This window comes from Carya illinoinensis, chromosome 13 (genome assembly GCF_018687715.1).
Source record: "Carya illinoinensis cultivar Pawnee chromosome 13, C.illinoinensisPawnee_v1, whole genome shotgun sequence".
NCBI lineage: Eukaryota > Viridiplantae > Streptophyta > Magnoliopsida > Fagales > Juglandaceae > Carya > Carya illinoinensis.
The window spans coordinates 2,928,379-2,949,176 of record NC_056764.1 but is presented as its reverse complement, the minus strand read 5'-3'; the positions used below and the strand labels follow the sequence as shown (position 1 = coordinate 2,949,176).

At 37.4% G+C, this 20,798-nt stretch overlaps 2 protein-coding genes across 4 annotated transcripts; both read right to left on the bottom strand.

Annotated features, from left to right (window-relative positions):
* Positions 1-4,952: 4,952 nt before the first annotated feature.
* LOC122292291 lies at positions 4,953-15,302 on the bottom strand. The gene is made up of 4 exons (XM_043100546.1): positions 15,103-15,302; positions 14,907-15,001; positions 13,726-13,993; positions 4,953-5,435 (listed from the first exon to the last, which is right to left on the bottom strand). The coding sequence occupies exons 2-4, from the start codon at positions 14,988-14,990 to the stop codon at positions 5,287-5,289; spliced, it is 501 nt and encodes a 166-aa protein (XP_042956480.1). The 5' UTR covers positions 14,991-15,001; positions 15,103-15,302; the 3' UTR covers positions 4,953-5,286.
* Positions 15,303-15,729: 427 nt separating this feature from the next.
* On the bottom strand, positions 15,730-19,566 carry LOC122292290 (malate dehydrogenase-like). 3 transcript variants are annotated; one of them, XM_043100544.1, is made up of 7 exons: positions 19,395-19,566; positions 18,008-18,166; positions 17,738-17,913; positions 17,077-17,354; positions 16,446-16,581; positions 16,232-16,343; positions 15,730-16,005 (listed from the first exon to the last, which is right to left on the bottom strand). In XM_043100544.1, exons 1-7 carry the CDS (start codon positions 19,435-19,437, stop codon positions 15,911-15,913), a joined length of 999 nt encoding a protein of 332 aa, XP_042956478.1. In that variant the 5' UTR covers positions 19,438-19,566; the 3' UTR covers positions 15,730-15,910. The 3 variants fall into 3 exon arrangements, with proteins under 3 accessions (XP_042956478.1, XP_042956477.1, XP_042956476.1); XM_043100543.1 differs by lacking the exon at positions 19,395-19,566 and adding an exon at positions 18,778-18,988; XM_043100542.1 differs by lacking the exon at positions 19,395-19,566 and adding an exon at positions 18,769-18,987.
* Positions 19,567-20,798: the final 1,232 nt, after the last annotated feature.

Genomic DNA, 20,798 nt, shown 5'->3' with positions numbered 1-20,798 from the left:
CTTACTTTCTGTCTGTTTACTGTTACTTTCTTTTCGTGATTTTGTTTTGGAAGTACTAATATTACTGCTCATTTGAGACAGCAATGTAATAATTTAATAAATATTTGTTTGGCTATTTTTTATTTTAGCCAAATCCTATTTAGTTCCCCTGAGATTACTTTTCTAGTTTATATTGTAGGGCAGTTGTCTAAGGAAAATGCTTGGAATGGTGCCCCCAAAGTGATCAATAACGTTTTTTTTACTTAATAGTTAATAAAGTGATTTTTAGTGAGTTTGTTTTTTTTTAAAATAATTAATGTATTAAAATATAAAATAAATAATAAAATCTATATTTTTCTATCAGCTTAAACTTTAAAGATAAGTGTTGATTTCATATAATACCATAACAAAGGTCATACGTTAGAATCCTAATTCTACATTTTATCTCATTTAATTAAATATTTCATGTGTTGGACTACTAATTGAAAGAGAATCTGACTCATACGTGAGGGAGAGTGTTAAAATATAAAATAAATAATAAAATTTATATCTTCTTATCAATTTAACTTTTTAAGATAATGAGTGATTTCACATAATGATTTTTGAAAAAAAAAAATGCATTTACACTTATCAGTATAAAGCAGGACACATTTCTCAATCCTCCTAGCATTTTCCATTGCTTAAATAGGGCGATCTTATAATAATGCTTTCATCCGAAATTTTATCATCATTAATTCTATAGACTGATGTATTATATTTTAAATAACTTGTTAAGTTAATCATAAAAATGAAAACCACTTAAAATATGATCCATCAATGAGATTCGAAATGACAAAATACAATTTAAAAAACAGTTATGCCAAGAAAATAAGGTTTTTTAAGGTGCTCTTGGAATAGCCCATTATTAGTATTTGTTTGATCAATACAAACGTAATGATATATGTGTGAAATCCTATTAAATTTCGTGTGTGATTAAAATAGGATGGCTAAGTTATTAATTTCTCAGTTCCAAATTAAAAAAAAAAAAAAAGTTATTAATTTCTCCTCAAATAATTGAAGTGGAAGAACAATGGCCGGATAAAAATAAAAGTAGTAAAGGACAGGAGTACCTGAAGTCGGGATGGATCGTATCTACAACGTACGACGTGTCGTCCAGTGTTGCAAGTACGCCTCAATGCAATCCATACTCGCAGATGCTTATTCATGATTTATAACAACCCCCGAGAAATCTCGAATTTCTAAAAAAAATCAAATCACTTTTTTCCTCTACCACAACTTTAGTTGTGACGGTAAAGTAATTTCAGATATTTTATAGAACAAAATTTTATATATTATATTATTATTTTATAAAATAAAATATATCATATTTATTATTATTAAATAATTATAATAATATATAATATTATTTTTTATGAATAATAATAATAAATAATGAAAAAAAATTATTTAAAAATAATAATAAAATAATAAATAAAAGTAAATTTCTTTAAATTCTCCACTACCCAAACGGAGCTTTATATTTAATATTTTGAATTTTAAACTTTTATTATCTCACTATTTACTATTTTATTATTAAATAATAATTTTTATGATTTTCTTTTTTTCTATAAAAATTGTATTGAAGTTAAATATTCAATAATTTTCTTTTTCTTTTTTCAAGTAATAATTCTTTTAGCGATAGATTTTCTCAAAAAAACATATGTATATATATGCAAGTTAATAACTTACACACGGTTAACATATTAAATTCAAATTTTAAAATTTTCATACAAACTAATTTTTTTTCTTACCATTAAAATATTAAATTAAAAAAATTAATTTTTTTCCAATAATATCATGCTCATGTATGGGAGGAGGTGGAAAGGGCGAGTAGAGGGAAGGGAGGGGGAGTTTGTGTGGGAATGGTGTTGGGGGGAGACCGAGTCTGAAAGTCCAAAGTGATATCTAAATGGTAGAGTCTGGTAGCATTTGGTGGGGAAAGGCTGACACGAACGTTGACCTACTGTACGGAATGTCTACTGCAAAAAAAATAATATTAATTTCAATAAATATCTCTGAGTAAAAGATCGATATGTACTCTATCTATTCACGTCCCAAATCTACAAGGAAAAAAATAAAATAAAAAAATAAAAAATAGAGGTCCTTTCTAACTTTTCGTTTTGTTTTGGAGTTGGGAACCATATCTCGTTTGCAGCTTCAATTATTGACATTTGAGGGCCCCATTATTGCTTTGTACCAGACTCTTTTAACATTTTTTAGATGAAGTTATTTTTATCTAATTTTTATATATTTTATTATTGTAATTAGTTGTATTATTTATTTTTAATATAAAATAAATATTTTTAGTCTATCACATTAATTAAAAAATATAAAAAAAATAATTCCATATTTTTAATACAATAAAAAGTTCATTTTTTGTACTTCTAAATTATCAAACTCTTTTTTATTTTTCTTTTTATTTATTTAAAATTTTAACCTAAACGATCAATAATCAATATAGGCAATAGCTATGGCAATGATTCTACACAGCCCCAAGTACGAAATGTGGATGCAATTATGTAAACTTTTCACACGTTTCTCAACAATATCTCAAGGACCTTAAAAGAGGCTGAATGCATTGTTATGTATACTTGTCTTATATTGGGGGGCACATTAATTCATGGGGAGATTATGTTGGGAGTATAATCCTTTCCATTTCATAAAATTATCAGTATCTATTTCGTATAAAATATTCATTATTTTAGCTATTTTTTTTTAAAGTAATCAAAACACTAAATACTATTTATTTCAAATAAAATAGAGATTTTTTAAGTCGTGATTGATGTTGCATCGGGAAGAGCTTTTGGAATTTGGACAAACATAGATATTTCATTAATATGTGCTAATTACTTAGCAAGATTGAATTACTAGTCAATTGTTATACTTCTAGAGTAGCACTTTTGGTGCCAAACAATGAGACAGAAGAGAGAGAGTTGTATGATGTTTTCTTGGGTCATTTTCAGCTTATAAAAGCACCTTTTCAAGATGCTTACCAATTAGGTATAAGAACTCCACTGTTCCAAAGCATCTCATAAATAGCTCTTACTGGCTATAGGGATACCAGATTGGAACTTAGACTCTCTCCTCTTCTCTCTTTGAGAAAGAGCTTTTCCAATTAATCTACTGATTATCAGAACTGAATCTTGACCCTCGAAACTCGATGATAGCAACCTCTCTCCTCCATATGGACCATATCTACCACAGCCACAACACCCAGCAACGAAAGAAGAAAAAAAGAAAAACCTCAACCACCAACCTTAACCACTCCTCCCCACCAAACTTTATTGTAAGTACAAGGAATTTTGTCTTAAAATTGATTGAAATCCTTATCACACACTGTTTTTCTGTTAATGATCAAATGTCTATTCCATGTTATATGTTGACACATTGGATTCAACATGTGGATGGGGGCGGGCCTCCTTTGAAATTAAATAGGATTAGTGTCGATAGAGCCTTTTTACTGTACAAACATTCAATAATTAATAAAGGAAATGATTTTATTGTATTATTTGCTCGGCCAGGCATGTGTGAAGTTAATTTGTTTTGTCTTTATCCTAAGAAAGGTTTGGGCCACTTTCAACTGCAACCAATTTTGCTTGCCAGAAAAGTTGGACACACCCACTAACTTAAATGTCAAGTCCCCCCATCTGGTTAGCATCCTACTACTTGTTGGAATTGCACCATCAGCCATCGGAAGTGGAATAGGGTATGTCTTTCCTGGTTGGTGCCAGTTTGTCTGTCTTTCCTTCCCAATTTTGTTCTGTTTCCAAACAGCTTTTTGTTACTTTATATCTCTCTTTTCTCATTTAGTCCCTTTAATTTGTCGGCTCTCTGAGTGGTATATACTAACATACCTATGCACAAGTAGTTTTATTCCACCTTTCACTCACTCAAAAAAGAAAAAAAAAATACAAAATAACTGCATATAAAATTTTTATAATTTTTTTCAATTTCTATTAATTTATTCACATGATGCGCATAAGCTCAAAAACACGAGATTTTTCCTTCCGGTTTCTGTGTAATGTGCAAAGTGCAAACAACTAAACTTTACCCACCCCCACTGACAAGTGTTATATTCAACACCTTCCTTGCTCTGGCCACAGTTTCAAAAGGGAAATACTCGGTGAATAACACCAATCGAAGTCGACAGGAATAACTATCCATTTCCTGTTATATTTTTACATAAACCAGTCATCATCTATGGCATTGTAAGGTACAGGTAGAGAACAGAGACAACTAATGTAATCATTTAAAGAATATTTGGGATTCAAAGCGAACCAAACTACGGCAAATGCACAGAAAAAAGCCAGCCACCAAGTATTGTGTATTCAGTACCTCCTCCTTGCTAGCTCGAGGCACAATCAATAACGGTAAAAACCAAAAGTGAAAGAGGGTAAAACAAAGAGGAAATAAGAGTGCAAATAGAAAGGGAAGTTTCCCATCAGGCCAGCCAGACCAATTGGAAACCTTTGCATTTAAGGGGACCACAAAGTCCAAGAACCAACAAGTGGAGATACATATGTATAACCTTTCGTGAAGTCCCCACGAAACTTCCACAATTCTGGGAAAAGTATAAAACTACATGGTCCCAAAACCTGATGCCAAAATTTTCTAACATTTCAATTGAGTAGGGAGAAAGAAAGCATATATAGTTGAACTAACTAAACGAAAAAGAAAAACCAATACCGTTTGTGGCTGTATGATAATATATCACAATTAGACATAGGATTTCGTGGAGGTAGTGATATAGTGAACAGAAAGGAAAAGAAACAAGTCAAAAGCTATTATCGTTGTTGTTATTGAATCACATACCATAATACTTTAGAAGGAGACTATCACCACCAAATCTAAACATGGGGACATGGTCCCATGTATTATAATGTGGAATACTCATCCAAGAGTTCAACTAGATGTCCACACATTAAGAAAGTTGGTAATGCAAAGTGACGTTGATCACTCAGAATCATGTGTTCACCAATAAGTATAACTACAAAGATTAAGATGTTACAAAAATAAAATTCTTCTAGCTTTGGCATCGTAATTAGTACTTTTTATATGGAGTCAAATGCCGTAACTGGGAACCCCCATGAGCAGCAAATATTATAAGAAAATGTTGCAAAACTATTCCATACATTATTTACAACAGTTAAATGAGAGCATTAAAATTGTGAGCCAGAAGGAAAGGAGATGAAAGTTCCATTTTTTCTCCTCAATGGAGGGCTTGAGGTGACATTACAACCATAGATAGACTAACTCCCTCAAGAACACTTATTTTGGTTTGTCTGATAGGGTTACGATAGATTTGAGTACACCTGGACTGATCGTATCAGCAAGGGCACCCATTTCTGAAATCAAAAGGGACTTCTCCTTCACGTAGCTCTGTAGTTGTTTCCCATCAAAGTCAAGTTGTGCTTGATCTACAAGGACAAAACCAAATAATCAATATTCCTAATCGAAAATGAAGAAAATAATACAAGATAAAATGAAGGATCATTTTGCTTGAAAGTAGTGACTATCAAGTTCAAAACTATTTCAGCCGCATCAATGTTTAGCTTTGAATGCTTCCAAATGGTCTGGGACAAAGGTTTAGCTTTGGTGCTTGCGTGCATTTAATTAATGCTTTGGTGGTGAGCACAAGTTCACCGTATAATCCAAGCAAGAAAATAAACCATTACATAGAAATTAATTTGATTCCTCATGAAGCAATCACTCGAAAGATTTCGAGTGACAAAGAACAAGGAGAATCGCTTCTTTCAGGAACTCTTTACTTTTAAATTGTTGTCCTGTATCCCTTGTCATGGTCCAGCCTCCTGGATGATGTTTGCAGCAAGCCTCCTGAAGCGCTGGACCAATGACGACCCATGACTTCAGTGCAAAGCCTTCCTATGAAACTTTCAAAATTGAGCCATTATCTAGAATCCACTCTTTTCGGGTGTACTTTTCCTACGAGGGAGCTACATTAGTTGCATACCCATAGCACTGACACTTCAAGGATGCCCAAGATATGTATCCAATACTTCTTGAACACATTATATATGTGGAAAAATAGCGGATTCTAACACTGATACTCTATTATGACACATAGTGACACACCTCGAACAATTTTCTTCAGAGTAGGATTGTGAAGATAAGCATATAAAGGTTTTCTTTTTTACAAAAATATATATATTTAAACTCTTTTAGGGTGAACTTTTATACCTTACAAATATCAAAGTAACCACATAATATTCCTATATTTTTTTTGTTTGAAAAACCTTTTTGTTAGGATCAACATATATCCTGAGGCCTGACATAAGTTTCCCCTTGCTGATTGCTGATGTGTATCATGCTACAGACCTTTTTGTTATCTAAGCCTACAATGGAGGTAGTTGTGCAACTATAGAATCTTAGGATTGGGTAATAGGGATAATTCTTTTTTTTGATAAGTAATATTAGGGTGATAGGGATAACCCTGAGGGGTAGCTCAATTGGTCAGGCCTTGGGTTTGTTCCCCAATGATCACTAGTTCGAGTCCCCTCAGGGCCACTGGAGGTTTAGCTGGCTGTTAACTTCAGGGCCCCGTGGGATTAGTTGAGGTGCGCGTAAGTTGGCTCGGACACCCAAGGATATAAAAAAAAAAATATTAGGGTGATAGGGATAATTCACAGAAAGAAAGGAAATTGCACTAGTCTTCTATTTAACGACATAGTTTTGTCTGAGAAAATAGGCATCACCTAACTCATGTCGTCAGTTTTCAAATTTGTCCTAATGGTTGAGACCCAAAACTATGCTACTCAAAGTTCTTGGTCTCAGAAATATAGGTTAAATTCCTCCCCTCTGATTCCAATTCAGGATTTTTTTTTTTTTTTCTTGGGATAAGTAGATTTCAAAATCAGGGATTTCATTTTGCATCTGGGTCTAATATCAAATTGGTCATCTCAAGAATATAATTATTCCAATATATGGTGGGGAAGCCTTAAATAAAAGATCTTTCCCTAACTGCTAGGTAATTCTCTCTCTCCAGGGTAGTTGCACTGAAAGAGTACTTCCCCTATTAAATCCAGTTTCATTTTGTTCTGGTTTCTTTTCTGAAGAAAGCCATTTGCCTCCCATTGTCATAACCGTTTCCAAGATGGAGGAATCCAAAACTTATTTAGTGTATGAAGCTTGAAGGAGTTATGGTGCAGTCTGTTGAGTATTGTGGAGTCTTTTCCACACGGCTTGAGCGGAGACATTGGCCGCTCGAGCGAAGTCAGACAGAGTTGAACGCTCGATGTCAGCTCGACAGTGAGCTCGAGCGGATGCAGGGAGGAAGTTCGCTCGACGCGCGCTCGACACGCCACTCGAGCGAACATGTATTTTATACAGATCTAGGGTTTTTTCTACCGTTTGACTATATATATGATTATTAAATCATATGGTCGAATAGTAGAACACTATGGACGTATAGTGATCGCCCCATCTTTGTAGTGTGTAATTCTTCAATAATAAAATCATCTGCAGCTCCCGTGGATGTAAGCAATTTGCCGAACCACGTAAATCTTGTGGCGTGTGTGATTGTTTTCTCGTTCCATATTAATTTTCACTTTATTGTCATCGTTTTTTTCACAACAATTGGTATTAAGAGCTAAGGTTCGGGTCTAAGGAAAAACGATGGCTGGAGATGAAGTGAAAGCATTGGGGATCAAGAAGTTTGATGGAACGGATTTTGGATACTGGAGGATGCAAATAGAGGACTACCTCTATGGGAAGAAACTTCATCTTCCACTATTGGGAAAGCGACCGGAAAATATGGATGATGCGAATTGGAACCTGTTGGATCGACAGGATCTAGGAGTTATTCGATTAACCCTGTCGAGATCCGTTGCACACAACGTTATCAAGGAGAAGACGACTGCGGATCTCATGGCGGCTTTGTCAGGTATGTATGAAAAGCCGTCAGCGAATAATAAGGTACATTTGATGAAAAAATTATTCAATTTGAAGATGGCAGATGATACATCTGTTGCACAACATCCAAATGATTTTAATACTATCAAAAAACAATTGTCGTCTGTTGAAATTGAATTTGATGATGAGATATGTGCACTGATACTATTGGCTTCACTACCAAATATAGGGGTGTGCATCCGGACCGGATTTTTTCCGGATCCGGTCCGGAAATCCGGATCCGGATGAATCCGGGCGGTTATCCGCCCGGATTATATCCGGGCGGTTATAATAAATCCGGACCCGGTTACGGATCCGGTTTTATAACCCGGTAATCCGTAACCGGTTATACACCCGCTTATTTATTTATTTTTCCCTGAAAACAACGTCGTTTCTCGCTCCACTGCTCTGTCCTCCATTCGTTCTCTCTTGCTGCTTCCAGGCTCCTCAGCTCCAAATTTACACCTGCGATTCAACGGCCAAGTAAGTGTCTCTCCACTTGGAGCCTCTCGGGGGAGTCTCGGGTCAAGTTGGGCTCCAGCGATTCGAACAAGGCCGAGTAGAACCTCAACGCATCTTGAATCGCTGAAAGAACCCTAAGTTTAAACTGAGCAATTTCGACGGCGACGGGAGTTTCATCTAACAAATTGTATAGCTGAAGCATGAAGTGGGCTTTCCGGTGATTTACCTAGAGTCGGGGCGGGTATGCCAGAGACGCAAATCGTAGTGGGCTTTCCGGTGGAACGGGTCGCTGTGGAGGGTGAGGGTACTGAAGCAAACTTCGGTGTTTATGTGCTCTGTTGGCTTGCCTGGGAGGCCGGGACATGGTGGGCATTCGATCCAAGTTTTTCCTGAACTACCTTGTTGTTAGGCATCCCAAATTTAGTCCAAGGCTAAGAAGATCTGAAAAAGAAGAAGAAAAGAGTCTATTTTTATAGTCGATTTCTAGTGATTGCTTCGGATTCAAGATGTTGATTATGTCATTATGCTACTTCATGTGTAGCAATGCAAGTTTAGAGGCCGAGGGGACTGTTTCCTCTGCTCTATTACAGGGTGGTAAGAAAGATCTGTTTGGGTTGTCAAATTATGAACAAGAATTTTCCAGATCTTTCCAGTGAAGCCCTTGAACGATGCCGAAATCGACTGGGTGGGTGGCAAAAGGATCGGAACCCTGGCTGTTAATCGTCGGAGTCGAACTCACCACCCGCACCACCTCCAAAATCTGCAAACATAAATCCGGCCGATTGATGCCCCAAAACTGAAACCCTGGCTCAACAGAACCTGGGAAGAGGGGGATTCACGACCAAAAAAAAAAAAAAATGCCGGATATCCGGTTACAAACCGGATATCCGGATTGAATCCGGTTATCCGCCCGGATTGAGTCCGGATTCAATCCGGGCGGATAACCGCCCGGATTTAAAAATCCGGATCCGGATCCGGTTTTGACCGGATATCCGGATCCGGATCCGGATGCACACCCCTAACCAAATAGTTGGAAAGTCATGAGAATGACTGGCAGTAATTCTGCTGGTAAATCTAAATTGAAATATGATGGAATTCGTGATTTGATTTTGGCTGAGGAGGTGCACAGGAAAGATTCACGCGAGACCTTGAGTTTGAGTTCAACTCTAAATGTTGATTCTCGAGAGAGATCACAAGACAAGAACTCAAACAGAGGAAGGTCAAATCAAAATACAGGGGCAAGAGCAAGTCGCAGGCGACTTGCTCGAATTGTGGCAAAGCTGGCCACATAAAGAAGAACTGCAAAAATCCTAGGAAGACCGAGAATGATAGTGCTAATGTGGTAACTGAAGAACTACATGATGCACTATTTATTGCAGTTCATAGTCTAGTTGATGACTGGATACTGGATTCAGGGGCTTCCTTCCATATATTTTTTCACCGGGAGCTAATGCGGAACTAAGTTGCAGGTGATTCTGGGAAAGTGTATTTGGCTGATGGAGAGGCTTTAAACGTAGTGGAGATAAGAGACATTAATATTGGACTCCCTAGCAAGAACAAATGGATCTTGCAAAAGGTCAGGCACATTTATGAGTTGAAGAAGAACCTCATTTCTGTTGGGTAGCTCGATGAATGTGGTCATTCAGTGGTGTTCTCAGATAGCACCTGGAAGGTCACAAAAAGGGCATTGGTACTAGCTCGGGGTAAGAAAACTGATACACTATATATGACTATTGGTTTGATTGACACTATTGCTACTACCGTTGCAGAGAGCACATCAGATTTGTGGCATTGCAGGCTTGGCCATATGAGTTAGAAGAGTATGAAAGAACTTTTGTCTAGAGGCAAGCTACCAGAACTTAAGTCAGTTGATCTTAGTATGTGTGAGAGTTGTGTTATAGGAAAATAAAAGAAGGTCAGCTTCTTGAAAAGTGGCAAAACGCCTAAGATAGGAAGACTGGATCTAGTGCACACAGATATGTGGGATCCTTCCCCAGTGGCATCTCTTGGAGGTTCTCGTTACTATGTCACGTTCATTGATGACCATAATAGGAAGGTATGGATTTATTTTTTGAAGCATAAATCTTATGTATTTAATGTGTTCAAAATTTGGAAAGCCATGGTTGAGACAGAGACAGGCTTGAAACTGAAATGTTCAAGATCTGACAATGGTGATGAGTATGTTGATAGTGGGTTCAAGGAGTATTGTGCAACTCTGGGTATCAGAATGAAGAAGACCATTCCTGGGACACTACAGCAAAATAGAGTTGCTGAGCGTATGAACAGAATCATTAATGAGCGTGCTAGAAGCATGAAGTTGCACGTTGGACTACCACCCACTTTCTGGGCAGATGCAGTCAGCACTGCCGTTTACTTGATAAACAGAGGGCCATTAGTTCCACTAAATTGTGGATTGCCTGAGGAGGTTTGGAGCGGGAAAGAGGTCAAATTTTCTCACCTTAAAACTTTTGGTTGTCTTTCTTATGTGCTTATTGATTCTAATGCTCGTAGTAAACTTGAAACTAAGTCAAAGAAATGTTATTTCATTGGCTATGAAGACGAGGCACTTGAATATCGTTTCTGAGATGACCATGGTTAGAAGATCATAAGAATCAGGAATGTGATTTTCAATGAGAAAATTATGTACAAGGATAAGCCTAATACAACTTCTATAGTAGCTCCTCAGGAGTCTGAATTTGTAAAATTGGATGACCTACCAGAGGTCACGGTGCAGTGTAGAGATGTGAGTGACAGGGAGAGTGGGTCCAGTGCACCCATTCCTATTATTCCGCAGTCAGTTTCAAAGCCGTCCACTCCTACAGCTGCAGTTCGCAGGTCAGTTAGGACTATATGTCATCCACAGTGTTTCTCACCTACTTTAAATTACATTTTGTTGACAGATGGTGAAGAACCGCAAAGTTATGAAGAAACCTTGCAAGATGAAAATTCTAGCAAGCGGGAGTTGGCCATGAAAGATGAGATGGATTCCCTGTTAGGAAATCAGACATGGGAGTTGACAGAACTTCCATCAGGGAAGAAGGCATTACACAACAAGTGGGTGTACCGGATGAAAACTGAGCATGATTGCAGTAAGAGGTACAAGGCCAGACTTGTTGTAAAAGGTTTTCAGCAGAAGCAGTGTATTGATTACTCTGAGATCTTTTCTCCTGTGGTGAAGATCACAACCATCAGGATGGTACTGGCGATGGTTGCCACTGAAAATTTATTTCTTGAGCAGTTAGATGTGAAGACAGCTTTTCTTCTTGGAGACGTTGAAGAAGACATCTACATGCACCAGCCTGAGGGGTTTGCGGTACAGGGAAATGAATGTTTAGTTTGTAGATTGAAGAAAAGCTTGTATGGCCTGAACTAAGCTCGTAGATAGTAGTACAAGAAATTTGATAATTTCATGCACAGTGCAAGGTACATCAGATGTCAGGCAGATCATTGTTGCTATGTCAGGCACTTTGAAAATTCTTACATTATTCTATTGTATGTGGATGACATGCTTATTGCAGGGGTTAATATTGATAAGATCAATAATCTGAAGAAACAGATGTCAAATCGATTTGCAATGAAGGATTTGGGAGCTGCAAAACAAATCCTTGGCATGAGAATTGTTAGAGATAAAGTCAGAGGTACATTGAGACTCTTACAAGCTGAGTATGTGAAAAAGGTACTTAGCAGGTTCAATATGGACAAAGCCAAATCAGTTGTCACACCCTTGGATAGTCACTTCAGACTCAACAAGAATCAGTCACCAGAGTCAGAGGGAGGAATAAGATTACATGAGTAAAGTTCCTTATGCCTCAGCCATTGGTTCACTTATGTATGCTATGGTTTGCACAAGATCGGATATTGCCTATGCAGTGGGAGTTGTGAGTAGATACATGAGTAATCCAGGAAAACAACATTGGGAAGCAGTGAAATGGATTCTGAGGTACCTAAAGGGCTCCTCAGAAACCTGTTTGTGTTTCTCTGGAGAGAGCTTGGAGGTGCAGGGCTATGTTGATGCTAATTTAGCTAGAAATATTGATAACAGAAAGAGTACCACGGGCTTTGTTTATACACTTGGTGGTACTGCAGTGTCATGGGGTTCTAATATACAGAAAACAGTTTCTTTATCTACTATAGAAGCTGAGTATATTGCAGTATCAGATGTTGTAAAGGAGATGATATGGCTATAGGGCTTCTTGGAGGAATTGGGTAAAAAGAATTAGAAAAGCACTCTCTATAGTGATAATCAGAGTGCCATATTCCTTGCCAAGAATCCAGCATTTCATTCTAGGACCAAGCACATTCAGATCAGGTATCACTTCATACGATCATTGTTAGATGACAGACAATTGTTACTTGAGAAGATTTGTGGAAGCAAGAACCCTGCTGATATGTTGACAAAGGGTGTTACACTTGAGAAACTGAAGTTGTGCGCAACTTCAGTTGGTCTTCTAACATGAAGACAGGGACAGTGAGTTGCAGAGATGGAGGATATCATTTTTGAGGAAAATGGCGATACAGCGAGTGTACCAGTCTCCAAGTGGGAGAATTGTTGAGTATTGTGGAGTCTGGTCCACACGGCTCGAGCGGAGGCATTGGCCGCTCAAGCGAAGTTAGGCAGGTTGAACGCTCAATGTCAACTCGATAGTTAGCTCGAGCGGATGCAGGAAGGAAGTTTGCTCGACGCGCGCTCAACACGCCACTCGAGCGAACATGTATTTTATACAAATCTAGAGTTTTTTCCACCGTTTGACTATATATATGATTATTAAATCATATGGCCGAATAGTAGAACATTGTGGACGTACAGTGATTGCCCCATCTTTGTAGTGTGTGATTCCTCAATAATAAAATTCTCTGCAGCTCCTGTGGATGTAGGCAATTTGCCAAACCACGTAGATCTTGTGTCGTGTGTGATTGTTTTCTCGTTCCATACTATTTTTCACTTTATTGTTATCTTTTTTTTCACAACACAGTCTTCCGACTTGATTTCAATAACACAGAGCTTGGCAAGTCATAATAGTAAGTGAGAACAAGGGCCATCAGTTAAGTTCATATCTATGAATATAACATGTTTACATATTCATACACACATCTATGCATAATTATATATACATAAATAATGTCTATTATGAAAAAGATAGACATAGAATCGCAATCAAGAAGAAAGAGAACAAAATTTCATTCTGATGTATATTAATTTGCATTTCCTCCAAAACTTACAATACTAGAAAACTTAGTAAATCATCTCATTTGATATGTGTCAAAGATAATGGTATTTGATAGTATCAAAAAACAATGTTAACACAGCTATATTAAATAAAAAGACTTGAGAAGAACCTTTTTCTAAGATGGTATGAGCAGCATGAAACGGAATCCTAGCAAAGATATCAGTCCCCGGGAACATCATCCACGTGCGCTCATTGGAATCATAGTTGCCACATGTGGCACACACCTCCTTCACCAAGGGCTTGGATTCAGGACCCCCAATATCCTTCATAATCGACTCAAAAGCAGACGGAACACTAGTCTTTGTTGTTCGAGCTCTCTTCCTCAATGCAGTCAGCGCTTCCCTGTTCCCATTCCTCACCCTATCATTTTCGACCAGCTACATTCTCTTAAAAAAATCAGTAACTCTCCATTCGCTTATAAAGCCTCGTAATAATTGCATATATGGGTTCAAATAACAAATGATATAACTCTTTAATGACACCACTCAAAAACTTTCAATTAGATTAACGTTACTCCCAGTCAACCATTGGATTATATGTGTGACAATCTAAACCCACTTCTTTGGTATATTTTGAGTTAACACCCCCCCCCCCCCTCTCTCTCCCCTTTCTCTCTTTCCCCGGTTTCTCTCTCCCTTTCAAACAAGAAAAGTTTTGAAACATTTTTTTAAATATGCAGCAGTTCTTAATACCTGATTATGTTGAAACTTTGGCTAATCGATAAGCAATGTGCTTGACAATATATTGGTTTCTAGGAGAAGTTCTTACATGGTGTAGGTTGAACCTAATCCTATCTATCTTATAAACACACACACACACTGAGGCCAGGATGCCCTGCTCCATTATTAGCGCCAGCAAGCCAAATAATTGGACCAGAGGAATTTTGTTTCTCAACTGCCATATCACAATAAATCTTATGTTCTGTTAGGTATTATCTTTTTTATGTGTCCTCATTTTTACATCTTTTTTCCCTCTTGTCGTGGGCTTCCTATTACTTGATTTATTTCGTGTTCGGTGGCACAGAATGTGTTTTGTGTTTCCTTCAGCATTTTAATTCCACCTTTTAGTTCTATCGTTTGAGATAGGAGTGGCTATGCTTATTCTCAGAAAGAAAGCTACTGAAAAGAAAAGGTCATATCTTGGTTTAAGAAAACTTAACGCAGATGCATTATAGAAAAAATAAAATGGTTACTAAAATCAAAATCTTAATTTTTTAGTCAATTCCGGCTCTTGCTAAGCAACCAAAAACGGAACGGTCAAAACTGAAATTTGTGAGTTCGATAAATCTACCTGGTGTCGGGCTAATAGAAGATGCTCAGCCTCAGATTCAAGCTCAGTTAAGCTCTCCTGGAAATTCTTCATAGTCTCATCCATTTTTTCGGATTCTGAAAAAACAAAAACGAAACAGACCTGAGTGTCTGATAAGCCGAAAGAGAGAAAAGATAAAGTGCCTTTTTTTTTTTTATGCGATTTGCAAAACAAGTACTGAAGAGTTTCTTCAAAGTCGATTTCAGCGGCAAGAAGTTCCGGCGAAAGAACTGAAGAAATCCGGATCGCGAATCGGTGGAGGATTCCGAGGCCGTCCCTATGTTTCAGCCATGCGGAAAGGCGGTAGTACCGAATCGAAGCTAGCAAACCGGGTTTTTGGTCCATGTTTTTGAACAATGGATTGCTACTGCAATGGGCTTTGATCAGTGATGGACTCTCTACTTATGTTGGGTTGGGAAGTTGTTTGATATATAATTTTCGAAATAGAAATTTTGTTCTTCTTGATATATAAAATTACATTCTTCATTTTTATATTGAGTATATACAATTTTAGTGATTTATATTTAAAATATATTTTAAAAAAACTAAAAAAAATAATATGCAGTTTGAATTCTCTAAGATATTTTTACTTCTTGCTTATATTAATCTTTGTTTTCTTTTCTTTATATTTAATTTTTTTCAATTAGTAATGCAAAAAGGGTCTCGTTTAGGATACTCCACAAAAGCCACACATCGCACGACCAGTCGTATATAATTCTTGAAGCAAGAATTTAGTCACATCATTCACTCCACATTATGATATTTTTTTAAAAAAATATATAAACTTTAAACGATTGATGATAAATTTAATGAATATCAGAATGAGGCATCTTATTTTGCTGGTTGTTCCCAAGCATATAGTACTGACAGAAGTCATGTACGATAGAAGTTACAAATAAGAAAGCTAGATGGAAATTAGAATTCCTTATTTCTCATGGATTTGTGGAGTTTCCTCCATTATTCAAATGGGATCAGATTAGTTCATTTCATTTAAGGCATGAATAGGCCAATGATTTCTCCTCCATGAGTTCGTTTGCTGTTGCATCCATCTTTTTTCTTGAGAACTCGTCAATCTTGAGTCCTGCCATTGCATAAAGAACTTCAAATGCTGAGAGTACTGGGATAGTCTCAATACATCTAAACACTTTGGAATATAAGTTGTCGATGGAGATAGTCTGTGCATTTTAGCTTTTAGAAGTTGGGGATCAGTTCAAACTATCAAGGAAAGGAGATATGAGATCTACAATATTTTGAAGACAGTTCTTTTTTTCTCTTCCAGGATCAGTAAGTAGACTCAGAGAACTTACCCTGCACAATTGACCATTGTCCTTTCTCACATGTAACAGGAAAAGAGTAAATAAGGCCAGGTTGGATCCCATAAGATCCATCAGAATACACTCCCATAGATACCCACGTTCCCTAAATGATAAAGGCCAAAAGGAAAAAGAAAAGGTTACAAACGTTTGTACACAACATAGAAGCAAAAAGGTCAAAGCTTTTTGGCATGAGGAAAAAATGAACCTTTGGGGTCCCAAGAACCCAATCACGTATATGATCACATGCTGCACTTGCAGCAGACAATGCACTTGATAGTTTCCGAGCTTTGATAATGGCTGCCCCACGCTGCTGCACGGTGGCGATGAAGTCTGTATTTAACCTATGGCAAGTGAAAAAAAGGGACATTTGTTAGAGAAGAAAAGTGTATAGAAGACAAGGATGCATGAGGATGTGAAGAATGTCAATTTGACTAGTTTTTTTTTTTCCCACCATCAATGCAACTAGGTCGGGGTTGGGGGGACAACAGAGTAGCAAGTTTAATGACTTGCTCAATATCAAAATCACATTCTAATTGACTTCAAGACCATCAAGTATGAAAAATTATTGCCGCCTAGATCCCACAAACTGGGATCCATTAACCTAGGTACTTGGGCAGGTAGGTAACAATTGACACCCTAAACCATTGCCTGAAAGAAAGTACGACAATTGATGGAGAGCCCCGATTCCCCTGGGCCATCTGTCTCCATAGATGATAAATCACTAATCTTGACTGGGAGGGACTCCTATAACTCTACACCACAACAAACTACCTCCAATGGGTTTGAATATGTCAAATAAGAAGCAAGAAGTAAACAAGTTGGAAATTTGGAGCTACCAATGATCATCAGCAACAAGTTCTCTGACACGTTTCCCTCCACTGCTGGTGGTGACAGTAGCATGGTTGACGTCAGGATATTGAGTTGAAGAGTGATTGCCCCAGATGATTACATTCTTGACATCACTAACCTGAACATTTAGCCTCTCAGAGATTTGGCCTAATGCTCTGTTATGATCAAGTCGAGTAAGACACGTGATGTTTTTCTCTGGGATCGAAGGAGCAAACTCTTTCAAGATGAGTGCGTTCGTGTTTGCCGGGTTGGCAACAACTAGCACCTACACAATAAAACAGCTTAAGACGTCCATAGAAAAAATCTACTGAAAAGCAAGGGTGTAACATAATAAAAGGATCTGGGCTATATAAACAATTATAGGGTCCTAGTAGTAACTGATCTCAGGGTATGTGACTACCATGTTCTTGGATCATGACACATAAAATGATATATCTAAAACTCAAGCACGTGCACATGGACAAACACTAATCTTACATCTAAAACTCAGGAACAGGGTGCGCACATGCAAAAACACAAATTTTACAGCATTGGTATTCCAGTAGCCAATGAAATATATGTGTGACACCTTTCTTGAGCTTGTAATATATGACCTGAAGAATTAAACTATAAACTAATTTCATGCAGGCAATCTATGGGGTGTCTCACCTTGCAATCTTTAGCAGCATGCTGCTCTAAGGCTGCAGCTTGAGCCTTGTAAATTGACACATTTTTAGACATCACATCCTTCCTTTCCATACCTTCCTTTCGTGGGAATCCACCAACCATAACGGCAATGTTGACATCTTTACAAGCTTCGACAACATCAGTGGTGGCAACCACACCTGTTGAACCACATTCATGACACAATATAAGAAACCTCATTGGAGGCAATAGTTCCATCCACTTTGAATTAGCCACCAAAGTCAGGAGGCCTACCTTTCAGAAGAGGAAAGGCAGCATCAATCAATTCCATTTTCACCCCATTCAAGGCTTCAGCTGCAGGTTCAACATCAAGCAAGTGCAGAATCACTGACTGATCAAGGCCTAACATGACTCCCCTTGCAATCATTGGAACAATAGCATAGCCTATTTGGCCTGTTGAGAAAAATAATAATTTTGAGCTAAACACCAAAACGAACTATTGTCATGTCTGGGAGAAAAGAAGGAAATCACCAACTATGCTTTATACAGTTATAAATGCTCACACATAGAAAGTCAGTAGCTGTGTGAGGAATCGCGTCACAGAAAGTTGTGGATCAAATACAAATTTCAGATGAATTAGAGGACAAGATAGAACTAAATAACTCCTGCCATGTTAATGGATACAAGCAATAAATCCAACTTAACCAATCGGTAATTGACACCAATTAGACTTCCAGATCAATGAATAAAAACCAACAAATTACACTTAAGCGTGTTTTCACGAATTTTTGAGAAATTAAAATTTGAAATTGGGAAAACATTCATTTTAAGGTTTTATCGATCTGAATCAAATTTCAGATGATTGGTTCCAAAATTCAGCCGAAATTAGAAAATAACTTAAAATTTCAATTAGATTCAAGTATTGAAATTGGAAATATGATGATAGATGCCATTTGAATTCGAATTGAGTTCCATGAGATTAGTGAATGAATTTATTTCCAGCAAGGACAGAAAAAATAAATAAATCACAAGGTATATTGGATGGATTTGCATGCCTGCAGTACCAGTGACCAGTACTCGTACTGGATCCTTCTGTGTCTTTAGGAAGCTCCACATATATCTAATAAGCTTCCAAAAGAAAGCAATAGAAAGCAAAACAACGAGACCCTTCTGAAGCCATGCAACATTCTCCATATTGTCAATAACAAACTGATCCATAAGTGGATCGTGGTTGATTTTTACTCAAATCCTTATCTTTGGACGTATCTGTAGATGATGCGTTTACGTATTTTATATGATCAATGAAAACAGGGAATCTTAAAGAACACCTGGACAACAAGGCATTCAGATACCAATACAAACACCACAAGAGATGTAGAAGTATAAGAGGTCTCCCCGATCCAAAGGAAAGAACCCATGCTTATGTTTGTTCTCAAAGACAACTAAAGGAAATTATAAGAAAACTACCTTTTAAATTTTGATGCTTTCATTGAACGAAACACCAATTCGAACCACCTCAACCAGACCACATGGTTGAGGTAGACTAGGTTAAGAGGAAGTTTCATAATGAAGAACGTACAATAACTGGAATAACAAATTCTGCCAATTCATGCATTTTCTCAGCGGCTTAGAAAAATAAAACATTGAAAAATAAAGTCGTGCAATGAGAAAACAAGTGTACCCGCTGCTCCGGTGACTAGAATTCTAACTGGGTTTTTTGCCATTGTTGCAAACAGTGGTTCTTATAGACAAGGTGATAATGGTGATGAAAAGTTGAGCTGCAATGGTGTGGGCGTGTGTATCGATATGTATATATATATATATATATAGAGAGAGAGAGAGAGAGAGAGAGAGAGAGAGAGAGAGAGAGAGAGCAGGATCGGAGAGTGACTGGAAATTCGGTAATCGAGGATAGAGATAAGTATGACGATTACGATGTTGATGATGAGACTGCATGTGCAGTTACAATAATGTGTCGCCAGAGGAAAAGTATGGTTTGTTACTCTGTTTTCATATGATCTCTATGTCACGTTGAATATATATTTTTATCTCATCCTTAGCAGCATATATAGGGGCAAGTTTACTACTAGAAGTTGGATATATAAACAGAAGGAGATGTTGTACTTTGGGACTACCTTGCCTTAAGATTTGGCAGGCCCAGATCTTCATTTGTGCAATCATCAGCTTGGATCTTGAGACTTGAGTTGATAGCCTGTAACCATTATGATTTTTCTTTTCCTTTTCCAATTTTACTTGCACAGTCATTTGTAACCATCAAGTGACCAAATATATATAGATTTTTTAAAAGCAACACTGCTACAGGTATCCGGCGATGCGTACCTGTTGTGGAATCGGTTGACGTGGCATATATATATTTAAAAAAAAAAAAAAAAGAAGCGGAATTCGTTTTCATTTTAGGAGATTTGAAACCCATTTCTCTTTCCAAAAACCCAGAACCTCTGATATACTGCACGAGCGCCAAAACCCATTTTGAGACCACATTAACGTCGCCGTTGCCGTCGATTCCGAAAAGGCACTACATTGTTCAAGTTTTCTGTTCATGTGGGCAAGAACAATGTAGTGGATCTGTTGCAGTTCCGAATCTTTAAGTAAAGTTTAGGTACCGATTTTCGTGTGGGCAAGAACAATATAGTGGGTCTGTTGCAAGTTTGTTTGTTTGCAAGAACAATGTAGGTACCGATTTTCTATTTTCCCACCGAAGATCCCTCTTGAAATTGGGTGTATCTAGTTCCCTGGGTTTGCTTGTTCAAGTGGAGTATTAAACTATTTACCAACAAAAAAAATTCCAGTTTGGTTGGGGCATTCTGGGTGTATCAAAAGCTGTGTAAAGAGACAGTAAGAGAGAGGCAAAGAGATGGGTTAGGCTGAATATAGAGCTGGCCTTAGCCTTCTAAGTCTGGTTTGTTGTTTTCTTTTTTCTTTTTCATTTTTTTTCAACTTGGAGGGCTTTGGTTTGTGGTGTTGGGTAATGGAAACTGGAAAACTGAACGGCAGAGCCTTTTGGGAGAGGCAGCAGCAGAAGTATCAGGTCTCAGTTGGGGGGCAGTTGCACAAGCAACAAGAG

Coding starts and splice junctions, on each gene's coding strand:
- LOC122292291 (XM_043100546.1), bottom strand. CDS start 14,990: ATGGATGAGACTATGAAGAATTTCCAGGAGAGCTTAACTGAGCTTGAA. Junction 13,994..14,906: donor TTCTATTAGCCCGACACCAG/GTAGATTTATCG, acceptor AAGAGAATGTAG/CTGGTCGAAAATGATAGGGT. Junction 5,436..13,725: donor TCATACCATCTTAGAAAAAG/GTTCTTCTCAAG, acceptor TTGTCCTTGTAG/ATCAAGCACAACTTGACTTT.
- LOC122292290 (XM_043100542.1), bottom strand. CDS start 18,931: ATGGATCAGTTTGTTATTGACAATATGGAGAATGTTGCATGGCTTCAG. Junction 18,167..18,768: donor ACTGGTCACTGGTACTGCAG/GCATGCAAATCC, acceptor TTTTCTCAACAG/GCCAAATAGGCTATGCTATT. Junction 16,582..17,076: donor CTTGTTGCTGATGATCATTG/GTAGCTCCAAAT, acceptor CACTTGCCATAG/GTTAAATACAGACTTCATCG.